Source organism: Stomoxys calcitrans, chromosome 2 (genome assembly GCF_963082655.1).
Source record: "Stomoxys calcitrans chromosome 2, idStoCalc2.1, whole genome shotgun sequence".
In the NCBI taxonomy this organism is placed as follows: domain Eukaryota; kingdom Metazoa; phylum Arthropoda; class Insecta; order Diptera; family Muscidae; genus Stomoxys; species Stomoxys calcitrans.
Window position 1 is genome coordinate 135,921,891 of NC_081553.1, and position 23,730 is coordinate 135,945,620.

Genomic DNA, 23,730 nt, shown 5'->3' on the forward strand with positions numbered 1-23,730 from the left:
CCCCTAAGACAAAGTGATTAAAATTGGAAGTCACAACTCTGAGCTGATCATGGGTCTCCTTGACCGGAGACTGTTGCTCTCCTATAAGTATTCTTTAAAATTTCTTTTTAAATTTTAAAATTTATCTTGTATTTCAAATCATATATATATATTATTATTCGTTTAGTTAGGAGAGATATTTTTAATTGCACATTGCACTGTAACTATAAGATTTCGGTCTTGTTGTCTAGGTATTTATTAAATAAATAAAAAAATCCGAGATCGAATCCAGGAGAGAACATAAGAAGTAGTTTTCTACAGTGGCTGTAACCTCTTAACCTCTTATTCGGGCTGCTGTGAGGTAGTATGCTATGTAAAAACCTCATCCCCTAAGACCGCTGACTCACAGTAGGATAGAATCGAAAATAACTAGTAAGAAATATGTCATTTGAGAACGGATAGAGATAACACTTTGAAATTTGAAATGGTTGGAGCTGAGGTGTTATCAAGATCCTGGCAGGTCCCCAAAATTGGTCACCTTGGCATTTCGAAGTATTGTTCGGGCTGCTTAATCTTAAATTGTTGTCAGATTTTTATTTTGGAAATTTTGTCCGAATTGTCTTCATATTTACGATTTACGAAGACATTTGTGGTACTTATTGAAGTATACGGGAAGTCAAAAAATGTGAAAAGTTGGATTTTTTCCATTTTTTGCTCAACAAAAAGTATTGTCATTGCTAAAGTACCTTAATTTTTTCATTTTTTGATTGAAAAAAAAAAAAACGAATACACCTATCCTAATAATTCTTTTTTGATTATTTCTTCAGATAAAAGTGTAATTAAAAGTCCAAAAATAAATTCAGCCCGATGTTTTCCAAAAATCCCCACAATATCCACTTCGACCATTTTTTAGTAAATTGGCCGTGGAAAATTTTTTAACATGTATTTTGAGGACACAAGAAGTAAAAAAACTTAAGCCCGAATGAGGGATTCAGATTTAAAAGTCGAATGTCCCGAAACCAGTGGAAATATTTAACCCAAACGGATTTTAAAGATTATTTAGCAAAAAGAATTTTGGAAATCGGACCCCAAATGAAGATTTGGTATCCCGAACAATTTTGAGAAATGAGGAAGTGACCAATTTTATGGTCATGATGTGTCCAGGTCACCAGAGCCTTAAAACACCTTAGCTTTAACCATTTCAAATTTAAAAAAGTTATTGGGTTGCCTAAAAAGTAATTGCGGATTTTTTAAAAGAAAGTAAATGCATTTTTAATAAAACTTAGAATGAACTTTAATCAAATATATAATTGCCATTTTGTTCGATAACCTTTTGCCATCTTCCTGGCAAATTTAGTATTCCACGCTCATAGAACTTCTGGCCTTTATCTGCAAAAAACTGAACCAAGTGCGATTTTATAGCCTCATCATTGCCGAAAGTTTTACCATTTAAGGAGTTCTGCAAAGATCGAAATAAATGGTAGTCTGATGGTGCAAGGTCAGGGCTACATGGTGGATGCATCAAAAGTTCCTAGCCAAGCTCACTCAGTTTTTGGCGAGTGACCAAAGATGTGTGCGGTCTAGCGTTGTTCTGGTGGAATATGACACCTTTACGATTGACCAATTCTGGTCGCTTCTCCTTGATGGCTGTATTCAATTTGTCCAATTGTTGACAGTAAACATCCGAATTAATCGTTTGGTTCCTTGAAAGCAGCTCAAAATATACCACACCCTTCCAATCCCACCAAACAGACAGCACAACCTTGTTTTGGTGGATATCAGCCTTTGAAGTGGTTTGAGCTGGTTCACCATGCTTGGACCATGATCGTTTTCGACTAACGTTGTTGAAAACAATCCATTTTTCATCTCCAGTTATGATTCGTTTTAAAAACGGATCGAATTCATTGCGTTTAATCACAAGCGTTGATTCGTTTTGTTAAATGAATTTCTTTCAATACATGTGGTACCCATATTAAAATTGACGTCAAACAAACAAATGTAAACATTTTTTTTCTAAAGCAAGCTAAAAGTAACAGCTGATAACTGACAGAAGAAAGAATGCAATTACAGAGTCACAAGCCGTTGAAAATATTTGTCAACGCCGACTATATTACTACTATATTACCGACAATTACTTTATCCTTCCTCAAATAGCATATTTTTTACTATGTTTTGTTTTTCAATTCTTTCCCAATGTGCGACTCTAGGTTGATAGCAATATATCTTAGAAAATAGATTCTTGCAAATTGCCTTTCTTGGAGGCAAACGTAGACCAGAGCTTAGCATGTCAGATGAACGCCTGGGTTTGAGTCCTGGCGACATTTGTGTGGAACTATTGAAAAAATGTTATGGCAGCCATGTAAAAGCTTCTCCCCAAAGAGGTGTCGCATTGAGACACGCCGCTCGTAATTATCTTTAAAAAGGAGGCCCAGCTTAAACCTGAATTGGACAGCACTCATAGATGTGTGAAAAGCTTGCCCCACAGTGGCACCTGTCTCCTTGGAAGGAGAGAACGTTCCATTTACTAAAAGCGCAAAATACCTGTGTTTTGTTGGACAGCAAATTTAACTTCAAATCAAACATTTTGGAAATGGCAAGAAAGGCAACCCTTGCCCTATACACCTGCAAGAGAGCCATTGGCAAAAGTTTGGCGTTTAGACCGCGTGCCATGTATTGCCATGTATAGGTCTGCAGTTGTCAGACCTATAACCGATATGGTGTTGTGGTCTGATAGACGGCGCTTCAAAAGTCCACCTACAGTTAAATACTCAGCCGGAACCCAAGAATGGCTTTTTTGTGCATCATCATGGAGAAAAAGTGCAATATAAGAATCATACAACAGGTTCAGAGAACATGTTGTGTTGGCATAGGTGGAACGATATAATTGAGACGACGATAGGAAACCTTGAAGGAAGGGAAGAGGTTTCCGATCGGATACCTGAGACGACATTCGAGATCGAGTGGGAGGCACTGCTGCCAGCGATCTGGAAGATCATGTTACACGGATAGATCAAAGTTAGAGGACAGGGTGGGCCTGGGGGTTTACATTGAGAACCCAGGGACTGAGATCTGATTTAGACTGCCTTACCATAATTCGGTCCTGCAGGCGGAGAACCGGGCGATCACGAAATGCGTGAAGTGATGTAATGCTAACGCGAGGACGTCGAGTTTGAATATCCTTGCGGACAGTAAAATGGCCATAATGGCAATAACAACCAGGACGGTAAGGTCACGAACAGTCTTGGATTTCGGATCACCCCATAGGGGTGAGAGGACGAGGCTATTACTGAAAGGAAGTAAGAAGGAGGTCAGTATTGCTTTCGGTATCATAACGAGATAAATGGGACTACGAGTTCACTTATGCAAAATCGGTGCGGCAAGTGATAGCATATGTAGGTCATGTAGGGAAGATGATGAGATAACAGACACAGGTACTTAGGTGAGGACACGATACCAGACATGAACCAACTTTGGGGAAGTGGTATGGAAAACAATCAAGGATTTTGTAAGTAGCACGGAGTTCCCAACATTTTCTTTTTTAAGATTATTTTTTAGTTTTTGGAGCGCACAACATGGCGATTACTGGCTTAGGTGTATGTCCATAGTGGCATGGGGTTGATTAATATCCGCACACTCTTTTCAACCTTACCTATGCAGCGGCTATTAACACTGCGTTCATATGTCTGGTATTCTAGACTATGGTAATTACACAATACCTGTGCAGCTATTAAATAAAAAGTACTACTCACCATTCCTGATTTAACGATTGGAACTAAAGTGTGATATTTTAAGAGCTATAGGAAAGTTTTTCAAATAAAATGTTCCATTCACTTAGTCCAATTTTGGCATAGTATTTCCAACATGTGCGTGAGCTGTATAAATCAGTGTTGCCAAAAAGATAATATCTAAAAAATCACCCTTTACAATATATCTAATAATATCGTATAAGGTACGTAGACTTCTATACGTTTGGTTCCTGGCTAGACGGACAGGTGGGCTTTGGAATGTTTTCTAAAAAACTATCGAGACCATGACCCTGACTTTAATGTTCATTCGGTCATTCTAGAAAAAGTGTATACATGTACATGGCCAGAGAAACTTACTTATTTGAAAAAACTCCCGAGCGGTCAGTTGGGCGGGGAGGTAATCAAGAGAGGGCGCATCTGAAGGGGGAAAACACCCAAGTTTGTTTCTCTCTCCAGTCAGTTGCCATCATATTCTGGTCTGTCTGTTCTATTCTGGAGCTGCTTTTCTAAAGGTCGCTCACTTGTTGCTTTTTATGAGGTTACTATCCCTGGTTTATATCGATCGACTACGGACCATAGCACACCTCAATAACAACATTCGCGACGCCTTGCCAACATAGCGATTTATATGCTGCAAAGAGTGAAGACGAATCGACGAAAATATCGACTTGGTATCTTTTATTTTCAAATAAAAAAAAAGAATTGAAACAATAACTGAAGTACTTTTGTTTTTATTGACCTTTCAATAAGTAAGTTTCTCTGGTACACCCTGTGTATGTCAGTATCGAGGGAATCCAGACTTTACTAGCTCCGCTTTTTTGTTTGGCTCTAAAATACTTAATAAAGGAATTTATCTTAAAGTCATTATCCTTACATGTTAAAGAGTAAGTTGTTGGCCATTCATTGGCATTTAAGTATATTTAAAGAGAGAGAGAGAGAGCATCGTATATAATTTTCTTGCCTGGAGTTGTTATCCTTCTATGGTCGCTCGTTGAGAACTCCTTTCTTAACTCCCATTTCCGGTTTAATTTTATTTTCTATAGAATTCTTTGTGAGCAATTTTGTTGTTATTGTACTTTCCCATTATTTTTAATTTGTTTAATTTGTTTTCAAAAGTTGACTTGAGTCGTTTTTTTTGTTTTGCTTGCCTCTATTCTGTTCACTTTTTCCCTTTTAGTCCTGCTGGAGTTTATTTTTTCAACTTGGTGAGTTTTTCTTGCTATTCAGAGAATGATTTGGCCTTTCATTTCGTTTTTTACGTTGCGCTGTATTGAATTGTTTGCTGTTGGGCAGAGGAGAAATGTATGTTTTGCTTGGAAATTCTGCAAAGTTTACTTCAAACTAAACTCAACAACAAACGGGCACGAAGGAATGAATGGACAATAGTTCAACAACGATGCGCTGCTTCCGCTATAGACGCTCACTACAAGGGGTAGGACAGATGGCGATGGCCTTCAAAAGGTAGTGGCGATGGCTGATCGAAGTAGATGGGCGACGGCATGAGTGATGGCAATGAGATTTGGACTTGTGTCCATCAAAGGCTAAATGAAAAATGTACATACTTTTTTATTTTTTCTGCTACCGCCCGCCGTCTTTTCTCCTCTCATTCGTATGGAAATTGAGTGAAAGCGACCTACCAGATTTGGAAGCAGTGAGTAAGCGATTGTCCTTCGGCGTAATAGAAAAGTGCATAATAAGCGTGCACCAGCTACCTGCAAACTTGGCCAAACTTGGCTAAATGCTTACATTTGTACGCAATTATTTGCCAAAAGTTTAAGCGGAGAAAACATCTTCGAAGAATAGAAAAACAATTTTTACAGATAGTTTTCTTACTCGTGCAAAATTTTCTTAGGAATTTGATTAAAAGTTTTTTTCTTTTTTGTGAAAATGAAAGGGAAAAAACCTTTTCGAATAAGCGAAAGCGAGAAGCATCTTGTTAACGAATACTTTCTTCCTTTTCTCGAGTTTGAAATTCTAATGAAATCCACTACTGAGTTAATGGGTCTTTAGAACGGCCGCTGTTTTCTTGGAAGTTATTGGCTTTAAGAATTTTATTAGAGCTTCAAGAAATTAACGTGTATCAATAGTTGAGAATGTTTTCAAATGAATGTAAGACAACTTCAAGAAAACTAGTAGTTCGAAAAATTAGACCACGATCGTATGCTCTTTTAACAAAATAATGTAATTTCTGCTGTAGCAATGGTTCTCTGGCAGTATACAGTTTTTGTTAGTCAAAATAGTGGACAGTAATGTAGCTGAAACAACAGCCCCGTGTTTGCTTAAACAGCCGTCATGTTAAGCAGAAAAAAGTTGTTGTTTAAGTATTCTTTTTTGGCTATTTTGAATAACAAATTGCTACGGGCGCACATTACTTTAGTGTGTTCAAAAACCCCAGTTTTTGACCGTTTGTCGTTCCTTGGACTTCGGGCCTCATTCTGAAGACTTGGCTTACTTGTCGCTAGATGCATACTTGCAGATTAAGTTCCTTGTCTCGCAAGCTTGTCTGCTCTACAATTTTCTGTGACTTTTTGGGGCCGGCACCCATGATTTTTTAACTGTTCAGCCATCTCGATGAAAGATCTGCGACAGTTTTAATGCCTGCCCGTTTGTTTGAGGAGATATTTATTTCAATCGTCGTTATGACATTATATCGCAGTTTGGGTTGCCCAAAAAGTAATTGCGGATTTTTCATATAGTCGGCGTTGACAAATTTTTTCAACGGCTTGTGACTCCGTAATTGCATTCTTTTTTCTGTCAGTTATTAGCTGTTACTTTTAGCTTGCTTTAGAAAAAAAAGGCGCGAAATTTTGTTTACATTTGTTTGTTTGGCGTCAATTTTAATATGGAGTCACAAAGGAGCATTTTCGTCATATTTTACTTTATTATTACCGTAAAGGAAAAAAACGCGGAGCAGGTTGCTAAAAAGTTACGAGATGTGTATGGTGATAAAGCCTCAAAATTGGTTTCGCTAATTCCGTTCTGGAGATTTTTCACTTAAAGATGAGCCACGTTCAGGTCGGCCAAATGAAGTTGATGATGACCAAATCAAAGCATTAATCGAATTGGATCGTCATGTAACTGAGCGTGAGATAGGAGAGAAGTTAAATATACCAAAATCAACCGTTCATTATCACATAAAAAGTCTTGGACTGGTGAAAAAGCTTGATATTTGGGTACCACATGTATTGAAAGAAATTCATTTAACAAACCGAATCAACGCTTGTGATATGCACCTTAAACGCAATGAATTCGATCCGTTTTTAAAACGAATCATAACTGGAGATGAAAAATGGATTGTTTGCAACAACGTTAGTCGAAAACGATCATGGTCCAAGCATGGTGAACCAGCTCAAATCACTTCAAAGGCTGATATCCACCAAAAGAAGGTTATGCTGTCTGTTTGGTGGGATTGGAAGGGTGTGGCATATTTTGAGCTGTTTCCAAGGAACCAAACGATTAATTCGGATGTTTACTGTCAACAATTGGACAAATTAAATACAGCCATCAAGGAGAAGCGACCAGAATTGGTCAATCGTAAAGGTGTCATATTCCACCAGGACAACGCTAGACCGCACACATCTTTGGTCACTCGCCAAAAACTGAGTGAGCTTGGCTGGGAACTTTTGATGCATCCACCATATAGCCCTGACCTTGCACCATCAGGCTACCATTTATTTCGATCTTTGCAGAACTCCTTAAATGGTAAAACTTTCGGCAATGATGAGGCTATAAAATCACACTTGGTTCAGTTTTTTGCCGATAAAGGCCAGAAGTTCTATGAGCGTGGAATACTAAATTTGCCAGGAAGATGGCAAAAGGTTATCGAACAAAATGGCAATTATATATTTGATTAATGTTCATTCTTAGTTTTATTAAAAATGCATTTACTTTCTTTTAAAAAATCCGCAATTACTTTTTGGGCAACCCAATACATCCGAAACCCACCTGGACGTCTACTCTAGAACCATGCATATGAAAGTCTACATACCTTCTATCGTAATTCCAATCGGTTCTATCAGGAAAAGTGGTACAGTACTTTTTATCAAAAAGCGGTTCAGATAATGTACAATAACTGGAACTATTTCGCAATGTATCAAGGATAACACAGTGTCTGTTGCCACCACATGACCAAAGATAAAGAGAAATATATCAAAACATAGCCTGATTTTGGCTACATCGACTTAGAATGTCAAAACAGTCAATAATTCTCCATCAAGACTCGGCAGGAGTAAGGTCTCAAACGCATTAAGTACTGATTAGAGTAGGGAATTTAGTCTGTACGATTCTTTCTTGCTCGAATCCTTTGCTGGCTTCAGTAGTAGGAGCACTTCATCATTTTCAGATATGGATATCAACTACACGAGTGCCCAGAGACAGGTCGAGAACTTAGAACATGTACTGGTACATTCAAATGTCTTAGCCTCAATGTAGAGACTCCATTGGGGCCTGCGGATAACGATTATAATTTTTCTTACATAGTAAATTTGAATGGTTGTTCATCGGTTGGTAGATGAAGGATGCTTTGAATGCGACGAATGGCTCTCATTTTCGCCCTATTATTATCGAAATTCATAATAATTTGTCGGTTGAAAAACGAGGTAGAGCTCTTTGATTCTATTATTCCTTCCACCGGGTGTCGAGAGTGACTTGACAATAGACCACCACTTTACCAATATCGGCACTTTTTTACAAAACTTGAAATGCTCTAACCATAAATTCCATTTTTGTTCGCTGATCATCATATTGTTTTTTCGCATTTAGTTCCCTTATTCTAGAGTTCCGCTGCCTGCGCGGGAATTTGTACATACCTGAGGTTTTCGAGCAGGAGGTATATAGCAAGGTGCTACTACATGAATGATGTGTCGCAATTTTCTATTAACAATATTCTCTGAAACCAATAAAATGGAGTTTCTTTTGTTTTACGTGCGCTGGATGTTCGCTTAATGAAGAGAAATGTCGAAGAAATTTGTCAACATGCTTAGTCAATAATCCACATGGAGGTAGAAAACTAGGAAGGTTTCTTAATCTTCCAAGGTCAATTTTGACAGAGCACATAATGATTGCAGAATACATTGGCGAACTGAGAGAATGCTCCTCACACCGACGTACCTGGGAACAAGTTTTTAGGCCAATGCCCAGTCTAGAGGCAGGTTATTCCTGACACGGGATAACTATGAGCACAACACTAGTTGCAACTCTGAGGTACGATCAGCTGGGAGCTACCGGGCGGGTCCACAGGATGCGGATCGTGGAATGCTTCATAAGGAGTAGCTGCAACTGCAGTTGGAACAATGAGCGCTATCGGGTGCAGAGTCTTAGTGAGAGATCGGACAGCAGCGCCTCTTGCTCAAATACTGAGTGCCTGTAATACTCGATATGACAAGGGTGAATTATGGGCGCCCTTAAATAACAAAACCAAATTTGCAAATTTTGCCCATGAACATTCCATTAAGGAACAGGGGCAAACTTCTCATATATCAATGAGTGCAGTCCGATTCAAATTTTAAGCTCAATGATAAGGGGCCTCCTTTTTATAGCCGAGACCTAACGGCATGCCGCAGTGCGACACCTCTTTCCAGAGAAGTTTTATATGGCATAGTACCTCACAAATGTTGCCAGCATTAGGAGGGGAAAACCACCGTTGAAAATTTTTTTTTCTGATGGTCTCGCCAGGATTCGAACCCAGGCGTTCAGCGTCATAGGCGGACATGCTAACCTCTGCGCTACGGTGGCCTCTAACAAAACCACACTTAGAAAATGTCAAGGCGATTAAATCAATATTTCGATGAGTTACAAACGGAATAAAGAAATAAGTGGAGGGTATAGAAATTACATATTAATTCCAACATTTGTCCAAAATTTCGGCAAAATCGGACAATCAATGTGCCTTTAATGGGCGCAAGACCTTAAATCGAGAGATCGGTCTATATGGCAGCTATATCCAAATTTGGACCGATCTGGGCCATATTGAAGGAAGATGTCGAAGGACCTAACACAACTCACTGTCAGCAAAATCGGATAAAAAATGTGGCTTTTATGGGCCTAAGACCCTAAATTGAAAGATCGGTCTATATGGCAACTATATCCAAATCTAGACCGATCTGAACCAAATTGACGAAGGATGTCGAAGGGCCTAACGCAACTCACTGTCCCAAATATCAGCAAAATCGGATAATAAATGTGGCTTTTATGGGCCTAAGACCCTAAGTCGGCGGATCGGTCTATATGGGTGCTATATCAAGATATAGTCCGATATAGCCCATCTTCGAACTTAACCTGTTTATGGACAAAAAAGGAATCTGTGAAGAGTTTCAGTTCAATATCTCAATTTTTAAAGAATGTAGCGTGATTCCAACAGACAGACGGACGGACATGGCTAAATCGTCTTAGATTTTTACGCTGATCAAGTACATATATACTTTATAGGGTCGGAAATGGATATTTCGATGTGTTGCAAACGAAATGACAAAATGAATTTTCCCCCATCCTACGGTGGCGGGTATAAAAATACATGTGGTCTTATATATCCTTAAAGAAGTCAAATTGAATCACACTGAACAAGGGTGTTATAAATGTCAAATCGGATAAGAATTGTGACCTCTAAGAGCTGGAGATGTACATGGAATACAAATCTAAACATGGTCTGATTTCAACTATTTGCAATCTAAACCGACCTACACCAATCAAAATAGCTATGCTTGGAAAATACAGAATTGTTTTTCCAATAACTATGAAAATGGTACTATCAACGAAAACAACAGACATTGCAGCAAGCAACAAGTCTTTGTGAGCAATTTAAATAAACAGAAACAAAAACTCTTTTCTCAAAACAATTAAACTTCTTGTAAGTGTTTAGTGGTCCTTTTTTGAAGATTCTAAAGATTTAAGATTGTTGTTTTTCTTTGTGTTTTGTTGGTGTTTACTACTACACTTACATTCAAATTCAAACGAGTAAGTAAACTTTTTGCTTAATCTTGTCTTAAGGAGACATCCTAGAGACAGAATGTGGAGAGCGTTCATCCAAACAAACGAGAGTACAAACACTAATGCTCTGCTCACTCAACAGACATTTACGAGGACAAAAAACTTGGATTGACACATTTGTCACCCAAGTTGTCGAAAAACAATTCTTAAGTGCAGAATGCAGACGGAAGATGTCGGTCGCATGAAAAGTTCAGACACATACCAGGCACTGACGGCGCAGTCACCAACTGATGGACAGACAAAGGATATGAGGCTAAGCCAACATTGGAAACAAAAATGCAAAACAATTGCCAAATGTCAATAGAAGATTCGCGCAGATTCTTGCCTTAACCAAATGTGGCCACCACACCAAAGGCAAGGTAAGAGTCAAATTTAGAATCCGACAATCAATAGAAAATTCTTAAAACGTTACGTCATATTCGTATATATGACTTGCCAGGGCTTATTTACGCCTCTTGATAGGATTCGTCCATTTTTATACCCTCCACCATAGGATGGGGGTATACTAATTTCGTCATTCTATTTGTAACACCTGGAAATATGCGTCTAAATCCCCATAATGTATATATATTCTTGATCGTCATGACATTCCGTCCGCCCGTCAGTCTGTCTGTCGAAAGCACGCTAACTTTCGAAGGAGTAAAGCTATCCTTTTTATTAGTGTAGGTCGGTTGGTAAATAGGCCAAATCCGTCCATGTTTTGATATAGCTGCCATATAAACAGATCTTGGGTCTTGACTTCTTGAGCCTCTAGAGGGCGTAATTCTTATCAGATTTTATTGAAATTTTGTACGTAGTGTTTTCGTAGCAACAACTACGCTAAGTATGGTTTAAATCGGTCAATGTTTTGATATAGGTGCCATATAAACCGATCTTGGGTCTTGACCTCTTGAGCCTCTAGAGGGCGCAATTCTCGTCCGATTTAACTGAAATTTTGCACGTAGTGTTTTGGTATCACTTCCAACAACACTTCCTGTGCTAAGTATGATTCAAATCGGTTCATAATCTGGTATAGCTGTCATATAAACCGATCTTGGATCTTGACTTCTTGAGCCAATAGAACGCGCAATTCTCATCTGATTTGGCTGAAATTTTGCATAAGGTGTTTTGTTATGACTTCCAATAACTGTGCGAAGTATGGCGTAAATCGTTATATAACCTTATATAGCTGCCATATAAACCGATCTGGGTCTTGACTCCTGACATTTTTGACCTTCAACATACGTGTCTAATATGGTCTGAATCGATGATACAGCTCCCATATAAGCCTTTCTCCCGATTTTGCTCCTTAACCCCCTTCAGAGCAATGGTGTGGGGAGTACCACCGCTGGAAAAACTACAGATGCTTACCTCAAGATTCGAACTGTGTCCCAGGGTTGTTTAAGTAAAAACAAACAAAGAATGATTTTTGAAAAGCGGCACAGGGAAGCGAAAAAGCGGATCAAAAACCCAAAAAGTGTGGTATTAAGTAGCACAATAAAAAAGTTGCACACAAGTATCATCGCCAACCAAATTTTCACATTTGATACAAAAGTGGCACAATGGTGCGAATGCGCCCCAACTGCAGTAGTGGGTCCATGATTGCTGAAAAACGATGAATTGTTACTGGTGGAATTACCACGCGCCGGTTCTAATGGGTGTTCATTGCTCCCTGCACCGTAGGTTTTATTTCTTCACGCTTATTTTCCATACTGCTTTCTACTCCTACTTCAATAGAAACTATCGCACAATAATCATAATTAATTTTTTAAACATATTATCATAGTTATATCATCCCAATAAAAAAATTCGTTGAACTTTGACTTGCACAGAAATTTCCTAGCAACCTGAATCTATGACAACTGCAAAAGCAAATTTTGCCCAGGAACATTCCACTAAGGAACAGGGGCTAACTTCTCATATATCAATGAGTGCAGTCCGATTCATGTTTTAAGCTCAATGATAAGGGGTCTCCTTTTTAAAGCCGAGTCCGAATGGCGTGCCGCAGTGCGACACCTCTTTGAAGAGAAGTTTTACAAGGCATAGTACCTCACAAATGTTGCCAGCATTGCAAATGCAAATTTTGCCCATGAACATTCCACTAAGGAACAGGGGCAAACTTCTCACATATCAATGAGTGCAGTCCGATTCATGTTTTAAGCTCAATGATAAGGGACCTCCTTTTTAAAGCCGAGTCCGAACGGCGTGCCGTAGTGCGACACCTCTTTGAAGAGAAGTTTTACATGGCATAGTACCTCACAAATGTTGCCAGCATTAGTAGGGGAAAACCACCGCTGAAAATTTTTTCTGATGGTCTTGCCAGGATTCAAACCCAGGTGTTCAGCGTCATAGGCGGACATGCTAATCTCATTTTAATAAAATTTCAGTTTCATCGAAAACTTCGCACAAAAAGTTTTTCCATTTCATTCTATACTTTCAACAAAATCCTAATCTTTGTTTATTAGGACCATCCTAGTATTGCTGCAAGACATGTAAATGACTGAAAGCAATTGTCACTATTTTAGTTTTTCTAAAGAGGACAATAAAAGAAAAGTCATAGCAACTTCCTGCAACCAGCTGCAACTGCAGCAGCAACAATGGAAATGCCAAGAAAATTGCAATTTGAGTAGTCAGCATCAGAGTTGGTGAACAAATGAATGAATGAAAGAATGAATGACTTTTTCTTTCCCAAAACATGTCTGGGAAAAGGGCTATAAATTCCTCTTATTTCATAGCCAAATGAGGGAAAAGTTCGAATGGCATAAAAGTTGTTCTAATTAAAAGATAAAATGTGTCTGCCAAGTAAAGTTGCATCTGGAAGAAACAGCAGACAAAACAAACCAAACAAATTGCCGACAAAGTTGAAATTATGAAATGACAATTTCGTTATAAGCACCTACCCATTTAAGCAAGTGGCTGATGGTTTGTGATGTGTCACAATGTCATCATTGCACTGACACTCTGACGAATACATAGTAACATGATGGATAAAGTAATCACCATATGGGCACACTAACACATGTTTTTTCATATGGATGAATTTTCTCAGTTATTTATCTCCTATTAAAATAAACCGTTGTATTAAATTCTTAATACCAAGTCCCATTAGTAGCCAATGTTGGTTGGTATAGAGTTGCCAGCTTGCTCTTTTATTGTCCACAACTCGGTTCGACGTAAGTGGGTGAATAACGAAATGGGGTCTCCCTAACAGCGCAACAGTTCGCAAACGCCGGACGGTATCAAACTTCCTTAAGAACCTTAATTCGAGCTGAATTAGGACACCGTGAAGCATTAATTGGCGATGATCAAATCTATGTTATTGTTACTGCACATGCCTTTATTATAATTTTCTTTATAGCTATACCAATTATAATTGGAGGATTTGGAAATTGATTGGTTCCTTTAATACTTGGAGTTTCTGGTGTCACATTTGACAGTTCTTACAAATTCTCCTCACATGCCATAGCAATTTGCGATACAGTCAAAAGTAGAAACAAGGTCCTTAAGTCACTTGCCGGCAGCACTTGGGGTGCTGACAAAGAACTATCTGTACGTCTCCCCAAACTTGCTGACAAGTTTGGGGGAGTCACCAGTCATTTGTGGAATTTAGAGATAAGAAGTCGAAGCACCGTAGAGTTAAACAGGGAGTTCCCCAAGGTGGGGTGATATCTGCGGCACTGTTCAACCTCTATCTATCCTCCATTACACCCCCTCCAGACGGCATAGAGATCGTATAATATGCGGTAAATGGCTACCGGGTGAATGTAGTCCTTGGAGAACGACCGCCTCCCATTGCATCTGAAGAAATTGACCTCCCCAGGCAAACCAGAGTAGTTCTGGCCTCAACTCCTACAGAGCAAGGTTTGATGCCGACGTGCAAGATGTATGTCCCGATTGTAACCAGAGACCGCACGATACACTTCACCTGTTTAACTGCCCGGCCAGACCCACTAGACTCAGTCCCAAACTTCTGTGGACGCACCGCATCTTAGTCGCAGAGTTCCTGGGTCTTGACACTCAAAAGAATCAAGCAGACGAAAGATAGAACACAATAAACTGCTACAACAACAACAACAACAACAACAAAGAATCCTTGTTGACCACGTACAAAGCAATTGGCCGGTATGAGGTGAGTTATGCAGCGCCAGTATGGTCTCGTCAGCTCAGTGACACGCAATGGAATGTTGTTGTTGTAGCCACATGTCTATATGTGCAGGTGGTGTTGTTCGTCTAGCTCCTATAGGTGACAAAGCTTTTCCGGTCCAAAGGACCGAGCGCCGAGGGAACATTATGGCCATTGGTTATTTAAAGGCGCCAGTAATTCGCCTTGTCATATCGAGCATCATAGGCACTTAGTATTTATGCATGAGCCGGTGCCGCCCTGCCAATTACTGAGACTCTCCGCTCGATGCCGCTGATTGTCCACTACTGTAATTGCAACTACTCCGTATGGAATATTCCACTATCCGCAACCTGTGGACGCACCCGAAAGCTCGCAGCTAAGCTTCTTGTGATAGCAATGAACACCACACAGATCGGACTTCAATGTTTCAGCCTGTGTGGTCCTCATAATTATCCCGTGCAGTGGAATAATATTCAGATCTGTTAGAATGCCACTCTTTCAACTTCGATGGGCTGTATCCTCAGTTCTCACGCGAATCAACTCCATCAGGAGACAAAGATTCTACCCGTGCGATAGAATAAGCAATACCTTATGGGCTGTTATCGCAGAGACTATCGAAATTATCATCTTGTGGATAGGTAACCACCGCCCAGAAGCCCTAAAGTACATCCGCACGATCTAGAGCTTGAGGTCCAGCGCTACAAGAGAAGACCTTTAGATCAAGCGGCATATCAAGCCGGTCTAGACAACATTTATGCAGATGCCTCAACTCCTACGGGGCAAGGGTTGATGCCGACGTGCAGGATGTATGCCCCGACTGTGACCAGGGACAACACGACACACATCACTTGACTCAGATCTAGATCCCTCTGGACGCACCCTATCTAAGTCGCAGAGTTCCTGGAACTGGATACTCATCAGAATCAAGCACACAACAGCACTACAACAACAACCTATGGTGCCAGCACGGGATAGTTGTGAGCACCACACAGACTGGAGCATTGAGATCCAAATTGTGTGATGCTCATTGCTGTCACAAGAAGCTTTGCAGCGAGCGTCCACAGGTTGCGGATAGTGGGCCAATTACTGTTGCTAGGGGTCTCAATGCTTTTCAGAATTTGATTTTTGTTGTAGCAGTGTGTTGTAACTGAGGCGCAACCCTTGCCATTGGTGTTAGGGTTGTGTTCTATCTTTCGTCTGGTTGATTCTGTTGAGTGTCAAGACCCAGGAACTCTGCGACTAAGATGGGATGCGTCCACAGGGATCTGGGTCTGAGTCGAGAGGTTTTGGCCGGGCAGTTAACAGGTGACATGTATCGTGCGGTCCCTGGTTACAATCGGGACATACATCTTGTACGTCGGCATCAATCCTAGTTCTGTAGGAATTGAGGCGGCTGCATCTGCCGGACGTAAATTCATTGTAACTGCTATGAGTGTTGGGGGATCTCTTCCAACAAATTTCGTAAATGCTGGGTAGGAAATGTCGCTTTTTTGCGTTCCTTCAATCGGAAAACATGGTAATATGGAAGCTGTTTACAAATATGGTCAGGTCTGGTCCATACTCAGAAGTTGAGCGGACTATGTAACTCTCAGAAACGTAGAAAATTTATAGTAAAACGTATTTATGGGCTCGTCCCCTTAAATCGGGACAAAGCCTTATCCAAACTCCACACGGTTGTTTGTTGAAATCCGAACAACAACACGACTTTTATGAAGACAAGATTTCTTACCGGAAGATCAGTGCTATATCAATATATAGGCCATCTTTGAACTTAAGGCTGTAGAGTGAATCAAACAAACAGACAGACGGACATGTGTAGATTGTCTATGAATATAACGGCGATCTACAATAATATGTACACTGCTTTGTAGAGTTGAAAATATATAATTTTGATTTGTTGCAAAAAACCGGCTAAATGCCAATTCTTTGGTGGTGGCTATAAAAAAAATAGGGCATTTTGGTTTTGCATCCGGTTTGGTAGGATTTTTTGCTAAATTTTGGTAGGAAATAATTTTCTTGCGGGGCAACACTAGTCAAGACCACATTAACTAATATCGACGTAACAGTAACTTATCCGAAGGAATCCGCAATATTGTTCAACCGTCAATGAGCAATAGAGTGACAGGGCGACAAGCATGCGTGGTCTCCGAACCGATGTACATCCATTGCAATTTACTGAGAACAAAGTTACAAGTGTCATCCGCATCCACATTGATGCTGAGGAATCTGGATTCTCAGAGAGTTGAGAACCTTGGACAGCGACCCTTACCCGTCAATCCCATTGCAGCCGCATGTACGTACCAGATTGACCCGATGGATTCTTCCATCGGCAAAGGCTGCCGCCTTAGTGTTCAACACACTGCTACAACAACAACCCTTACCCTTCGCAAAGTTCTCTCATAGTTCTCGAGGCACTTCTCCCACGAGACTTGTTGGACAATTTCCATTTGCTGAGCATCAACGGATTTCATAAATTACAAAGCACGACAACTACTGAGTTCCCCAGATTGGTGTTCTTTCTCCGCGGATGACTGCTCCGTCCTAGCGAATGGGAATAACAGCTGTGTGAACGAACAATCATTTATCTCCAAGACATGGCGGAATGCGACCAATGCGACTTCATTGTATCAGCCGAATATTGAAGGAACTGCCTAGAAAACGCAGATATACTCTGGCCAAATTAAATTCTCGTTGGTCTAGCATACTGAACTCATATCTCTGAAGGTTAGACGATTCCATCCCTAGTATCTGCCCTGCATGGAACACAGCACCCCATGACGCCAATCACACCAGTCAACGAACATAAGCGACACGAGATAACTATAAGCACGACACAGGCTAGAAAATTGAGCTCTAATCTGGTGTTTTTCAGTATCACGAGAAGCTATACTGAGTGCCTATAATGCTCGATATGACAAGGCGAGTTATTGGCGCCTTTAAATAAGCAATGGCTATAATGCTCCTTCGGCAAACGGCTGTACAGACCAGATAGTTTGCTCTGCTATAAAAGGCTATAAAAGCTTGACGAGGATCGCCATCACCACATGCAAATGTGGGTACAACAACAACAATATAAGCGGAATATGTGACTACATCACTTGAAGCAATGTATCTTGGGAACCAGGGTAGGCAAGCTGTGGTCTACGGTTAAGTCGCTCTCGAACCCAGGAGAAGGGAAGATAGGACCTCAGTCACTTTTGACGACATAACTGTGACTGCGACTTTCCATGACAGCTGGTTATGCGTACCGTAATGACCCGATAGAATCCTTCATCGGCAAGGGCTGCCGCATCAGTGTACGTGTTCGTGGAATTAAGGGATAAGAAGTTAAAACGCCGCAGACTGAAACAGGGAGTTCCCCAAGGCGGGGTGCTTGCTCACCTATAGAAGCTTGACGAGGAAGCCAAATCAGAATAATGGTTTGAAAAAACTTTAAATTTATCTTTAAAATTGGACCTTGTACTTTGTGCTCATATATCAATGCCACATAGGAAATCTTGGATTGGATACTCATTTAAAACCTTGTCAACACTTTCGCTAATCTACCTAAAATTCATGAATATAGTATTTTAGAATTTTTGTTTACTATTTTACAAACAAAATTTCTATAATTTTTGTTTGTTTCTCTTTCGAGACGAGCTCAATGATTGGAGATGCAAATGGAAAAGGAAAACCAAAGATAGCAACACACACCAACCACTATGGGACGCGTTTAGTCTTTGGTAAGAAGACTTTTCAACCATATTAGGTGTGATGGCTTCAAGGGCCGTGCGTTGGTATGTTGTATTTAAATCGTATTGATAGCGGAAAGGCATCTATGAAACAATTATCACATAAACCACGCATCTCCGATCTTTGGGATCATCTCGAAAGAGAAACAAACGAAAATTGTAAAATGTTTTGATCTTCGCCCTAATAGGCAAAAAATGAATCAAATTTCTATATTTTAAGCTGATTTGGAGAAAAGCGCTGTGATGCCGACTGCTGGGCAATCTAATTTTTTCTTCCAAATGTAGAATTCAAGGCACTCTATGTATACTGCATGTGCCATCACAATGTTGTCTTCATATTACACCAGGATTAATGATTTTAATGTTTTATCTGTGAGTTCTAAGCGTATAAAAGCGTTTTTTTTCCACACATTTGTCATTTCTAATTTAATTTTATATATTCCCCCCTTACTCCGGATTGCGATGGCGTTGTCGAATGTAGCAATTTTCACAAAATGGTATTATGATTGTCGAAGACGAAAATTCGTTTACATTTATGTTATCACGTAAGGTGAATTCGACTGACAAAAACGATCGACATATAAGTTAACACTACATCGCGCCTGTTTGTTGAAAGAGTATGGAACCTACTCTAATATAATTTTTTTATTTCTCACAATATTTTCCTATTATCAAACTGTTGAAGGCGCGAATTGTGAAACTTGCCTTCGAGTACGACTGCTGTCGATTTTTGCCTTCGACAACGGGTATAAGGGTGATAGTTTGGCAGTTGTCCATGTGGAAGGACGAACAGAATACGAAACCCTTAGATGTTAATTTGAAGAGAGTCATCTAAGCTCGGAGGCCACCATTGCGAAGAGGTTAGCATGTCCGTCTGGGTTCAAATCGTGGCGAGACTATCATAAAATTTTCAGCGGTGGTTATTCCCCCTAATGCTGGCGACATTTATGAGATAATATGCCATGTAAAACTTCTCTTCGAAGAGGTGTCGCACTGCGACACGCCGTCCGGACTCTGCTATAAAAAGGAGGTCCCTTATCATTGAGATTAAACTTGAATCGGACTGCACTCTGACTGATATATGAGAAGTTTGCCCCTGTTTCTTAATGGAATGTTCATGGGCAAATTTGCATTTGCATCTAAGCTCAAACGTTTTTTTTTTTTTTTACTCTGATGCTGTTATGTTGACGTTATTCATGTTCGTAGTTATTTTAGATAAAATATGAAAAACATTGCCGACTACTGATACACGCCCAACTAAGGAGACCTTAACCTATGCATAGTGTAATTGTCAAAGGGGTCGGATGGCATTTAACTCTACGATTTGAAATAAATGAAATGGAAGGCTACCACATTCACCACCCCAAAATGGCGAAAGAGTTATTTTAACTCAAATTATGTATTCATAAATTATATGTATAACCGAAAAATATACAAATATCCATATCCACTTACAATTTCCAGTGATGTTTTAAGTTTTCCAAATAGGGCAGCCCAAATTTTGTCGCGTGTAAAGGCATTTTTGTAACCCTGTAGTATGTCAATCAACTCCATGAACACTTTGCGGCCATGATTGTCTTTAGGAGGACCATCCCGGTACAACAGCAATGTGGGATTGGTCAGGATGACAAGCAAACGGATGAGAACATCAGAGAATTCATCGTCGTTTATATATTCTGGCAGCATATAAACCAAGTCTGTTTGCAACACTTTGGCATGACCCAAGTGGCGCCGGTATTCATGATTGTCGAGATCGCGGCGTAAAATCCATATCAAATGCTATAAATGAAAATAATGGCAAAGTAAAAACGAATCAAACGTACATGTTTTGCCCTGCTCACCTTTAAGCCTTGCATGGCATCGGGTTCGGCCTGGTAACGTTGGCCATCGGAGTAACCCAATGCCGCGCAGGTTGCATCGATATCTGCCAAGAGGACAGACATTTTTTCACTTTACAACGATGCGCTCGAATTAACACTTATTTTCGCGATAAACCACGTGTTGATCACTGTCGAGTACAACGCGTTAACTAAATTGTCCTTTCCTATTACGGATTGTCTCTATTTAGGGGTTTTTTTTCCAATTATTTGTCGCCGATGTACGTCTTATTCGCAACACGCACCGGTTTTTAGAGTAAACAAAAACTTAATAACAACAACAAATGACTGTAGATGTCAATAATGCCCGCCAAACACATTGCTGAACAACCCCATTTGTCATTAAACAGCTGGGCACACTCATTGTGAGTAAAGCTCACACCAAGTGTTAGCTTTGGTACTAAAAATGTGTGTGAAGGTGTTTAGAACCATCAAAGGTGTGTGTCTATGCTAAGAAAATCGATCTAAAGTGGCTATGGTTGCCACATTGAGTATAATATTTAGAGCTGATTTACACGATGAGACGAAAATTACCATAACGAAAGGTTAGTAATAAATTCGGTTTTCTCCGTGAAACTCCATATTAAAATATAAGCGGAAAATGTAGATGAAAAGTTGCATTAGTTTCAATATTAATTAAGTTCAAAGGGGTGGGTTTTGGTAGATATACAACACATATATTGTATGAATTTGAATACGGTCCACACACCCACATTTGCGTGTACGCATGCACGTAAGCAGCTGATAAATTTATGATGTCATATTAATTTTTATATGTAAGTGGCAACATTTTGGCCAAAGAAACACAAAAAATCTAATGTAGAAACAAGACCCAGGATTCACTAAATAAGTTTAAGCCAAGCGATCAGCCGACATATAATTTTTATACCCTCCACCATAGGATGGGGGTACACAAATTTTGTCATTCTGTTTGTAACTCCTCGAAATATTCGTCTAAGACCCCATAAAGTATATATATTCTTGATCGACATGACATTTTAAGTCCGTCCGTCCGTCTGTCTGTCGAAAGCACGCTAACTTTCGAAGGAGTAAAGCTAGCCGCTTGAAATTTTGCACAAATACTTCTTATTAGTGAAGGTCGGTTGGGATTGTAAATGGGCTATATCGGTCCATGTATGGATATAGCTGCCATATAACCCATCTTGGATCTTGATTTCTTGAGCCACTACAGGGCACAATTCTTGTCCGATTTGGCTGAAATTTTGCACGAGGTGTTTTATTATGACTTCCAACAACTGTGATGTGTATGGTTGAAATCGGTCTATAACCTGATATAGCTGTCATATAAACCTATCTGGGGTCTTGACTTCTAGAGCGTCTAGAGGTCGCAATTCCTTTCCGATTTGGCTGACATTTGCATGAAATGTTAGGTTATGACTTCTAACAACTGTGTTAAGTATGCTTTGTTGGTCGTGTAGGTCGGTAGGGATTGTAAATGGGCTATATCGGTCCATGTTTTGATATAGCTGCCATATAAACCGATCTTGGATCTTGATTTCTTGAGCCTCTAGAGGGCACAATTCTTGTCCGATTTGGCTGAAATTTTGCACGAGGTGTTTTATTATGGCTTCCAACAACTGTTATGAGTATGGTTGAAATTGGTCTATAACCTGATATAGCTGTCATATAAACCTATCCGGGGTCTTGTGGCCGCAGTTTCTTTCCGATTTGGTTGAAATTTTGCGCGACGTGTTAGGTTTTGACTTCTAACAACTGTGCTAAGTATGCTTTGAATCGGTTCATAACCTTATATAACTGTCATATAAACCGATCTTGAATCTTGACTTCTTGAGCCACTAGATGGCGCAATTCTTATCCAATTTGAATGAATTTTGGCACGTAGTATTTTGTTATGATATCCAACAACTGTGTAAAATATGGTTCAAATCGGTTCATAACCTGATATAGCTGTCATTTAAACCGATCTGGAATCTTGACTTCTTAAGCCTCCAGGCGTAATTATTATCCGATTTGGCTGAAATTTTGTACAACGGCTTCTCCTATGATCTTCAACATACGTGTTTAATATGGTCCGGATAGGTCTATAGCCTGATACAGCTCCCATAAAAACCGATCTCTCTATTTTACTTCTTGAGCCCCTAAAGATCGCAATTCTTACTCGAATTGGCTGAAATTTTACACTACTACTACTACTATGGTCTCTAACATTCAATTCAATTATGGTCCGAATCGGACCATAACTTGGTATAGCTCCAATATAAAAACCAATTCTTTTCTTTTATTCTTTGTTTGCCTAAAAAGAGATATCGGGAAAGGAACTCGAAAAATGTGATCTATGGTGGAGGGTATATAAGATTCGGCCCGAGCGAACTTAGCACGCTTTTACTTGTTTTTATTGTACGTTGCAGAACTCGACGTAGCCGAAAATTATTTAAAAATAACTGCCGGGTTTTTTGAAAATATTTTTATGTTGGGACGTATCAGAATGCGCCGCAATCGAAAAAAATTCAAAAATCGCGGAATTTTTTGAAAATATGTTGTTTTTTTTTGAGATGTTTCCCAAATTGCTACAGTTATATAGGGTGATTTTTTTGAGGTTAGGATTTTCATGCATTAGTATTTGACAGATCACGTGGGATTTCAGACATGGTGTCAAAGAGAAAGATGCTCAGTATGCTTTGACATTTCATCATGAATAGACTTACTAACGAGCAACGCTTGCAAATCATTGAATTTTATTACCAAAATCAGTGTTCGGTTCGAAATGTGTTCATTCACCGTAACGTTGCGTCCAACAGCATCTTTGAAAAAATACGGTCCAATGATTCCACCAGCGTACAAACCACACCAAACAGTGCATTTTTCGGGATGCATGGACAGTTCTTGAACGGCTTCTGGTTGCTCTTCACTCCAAATGCGGCAATTTTGCTTATTTACGTAGCCATTCAACCAGAAATGAGCCTCATCGCTGAACAAAATTTGTCAAAATTTGAACACATTTCGAACCGAACACTGATTTTGGTAATAAAATTCAATGATTTGCAAGCGTTGCTCGTTAGTAAGTCTATTCATCATGAAATGTCAAAGCATACTGAGCATCTTTCTCTTTGACACCATGTCTGAAATCCCACGTGATCTGTCAAATACTAATGCATGAAAATCCTAACCTCAAAAAAATCACCCTATAATATTTGAAAAAAGGCCGATTCTTTGAAAATATTTTTATTTTTTCTGACAGTGTAAGAAAGACAAAAAATGTTAAAATATGGGGCCAAGGGGGTCATCGATCCCCAAAACCACTATCCTATCATTTCAACCGATTGAGGCAA

At 39.6% G+C, this 23,730-nt stretch overlaps 1 protein-coding gene across 1 annotated transcript in view; it reads right to left on the reverse strand.

Moving 5' to 3' along the window:
- The window catches only part of LOC106082285 (protein timeless homolog), a 960,087-nt gene extending 939,420 nt beyond the window's left edge, over positions 1-20,667 (reverse strand). The window contains exons 1-2 of the mRNA XM_059362476.1: positions 20,384-20,667; positions 19,998-20,321 (exon numbers count right to left, since the gene is read on the reverse strand). Of these exons, the coding sequence (XP_059218459.1) occupies positions 19,998-20,321; positions 20,384-20,485 (426 nt within the window). The 5' untranslated portion in view covers positions 20,486-20,667. The remainder of the gene's footprint in view (positions 1-19,997; positions 20,322-20,383) is intronic.
- Positions 20,668-23,730: the final 3,063 nt, after the last annotated feature.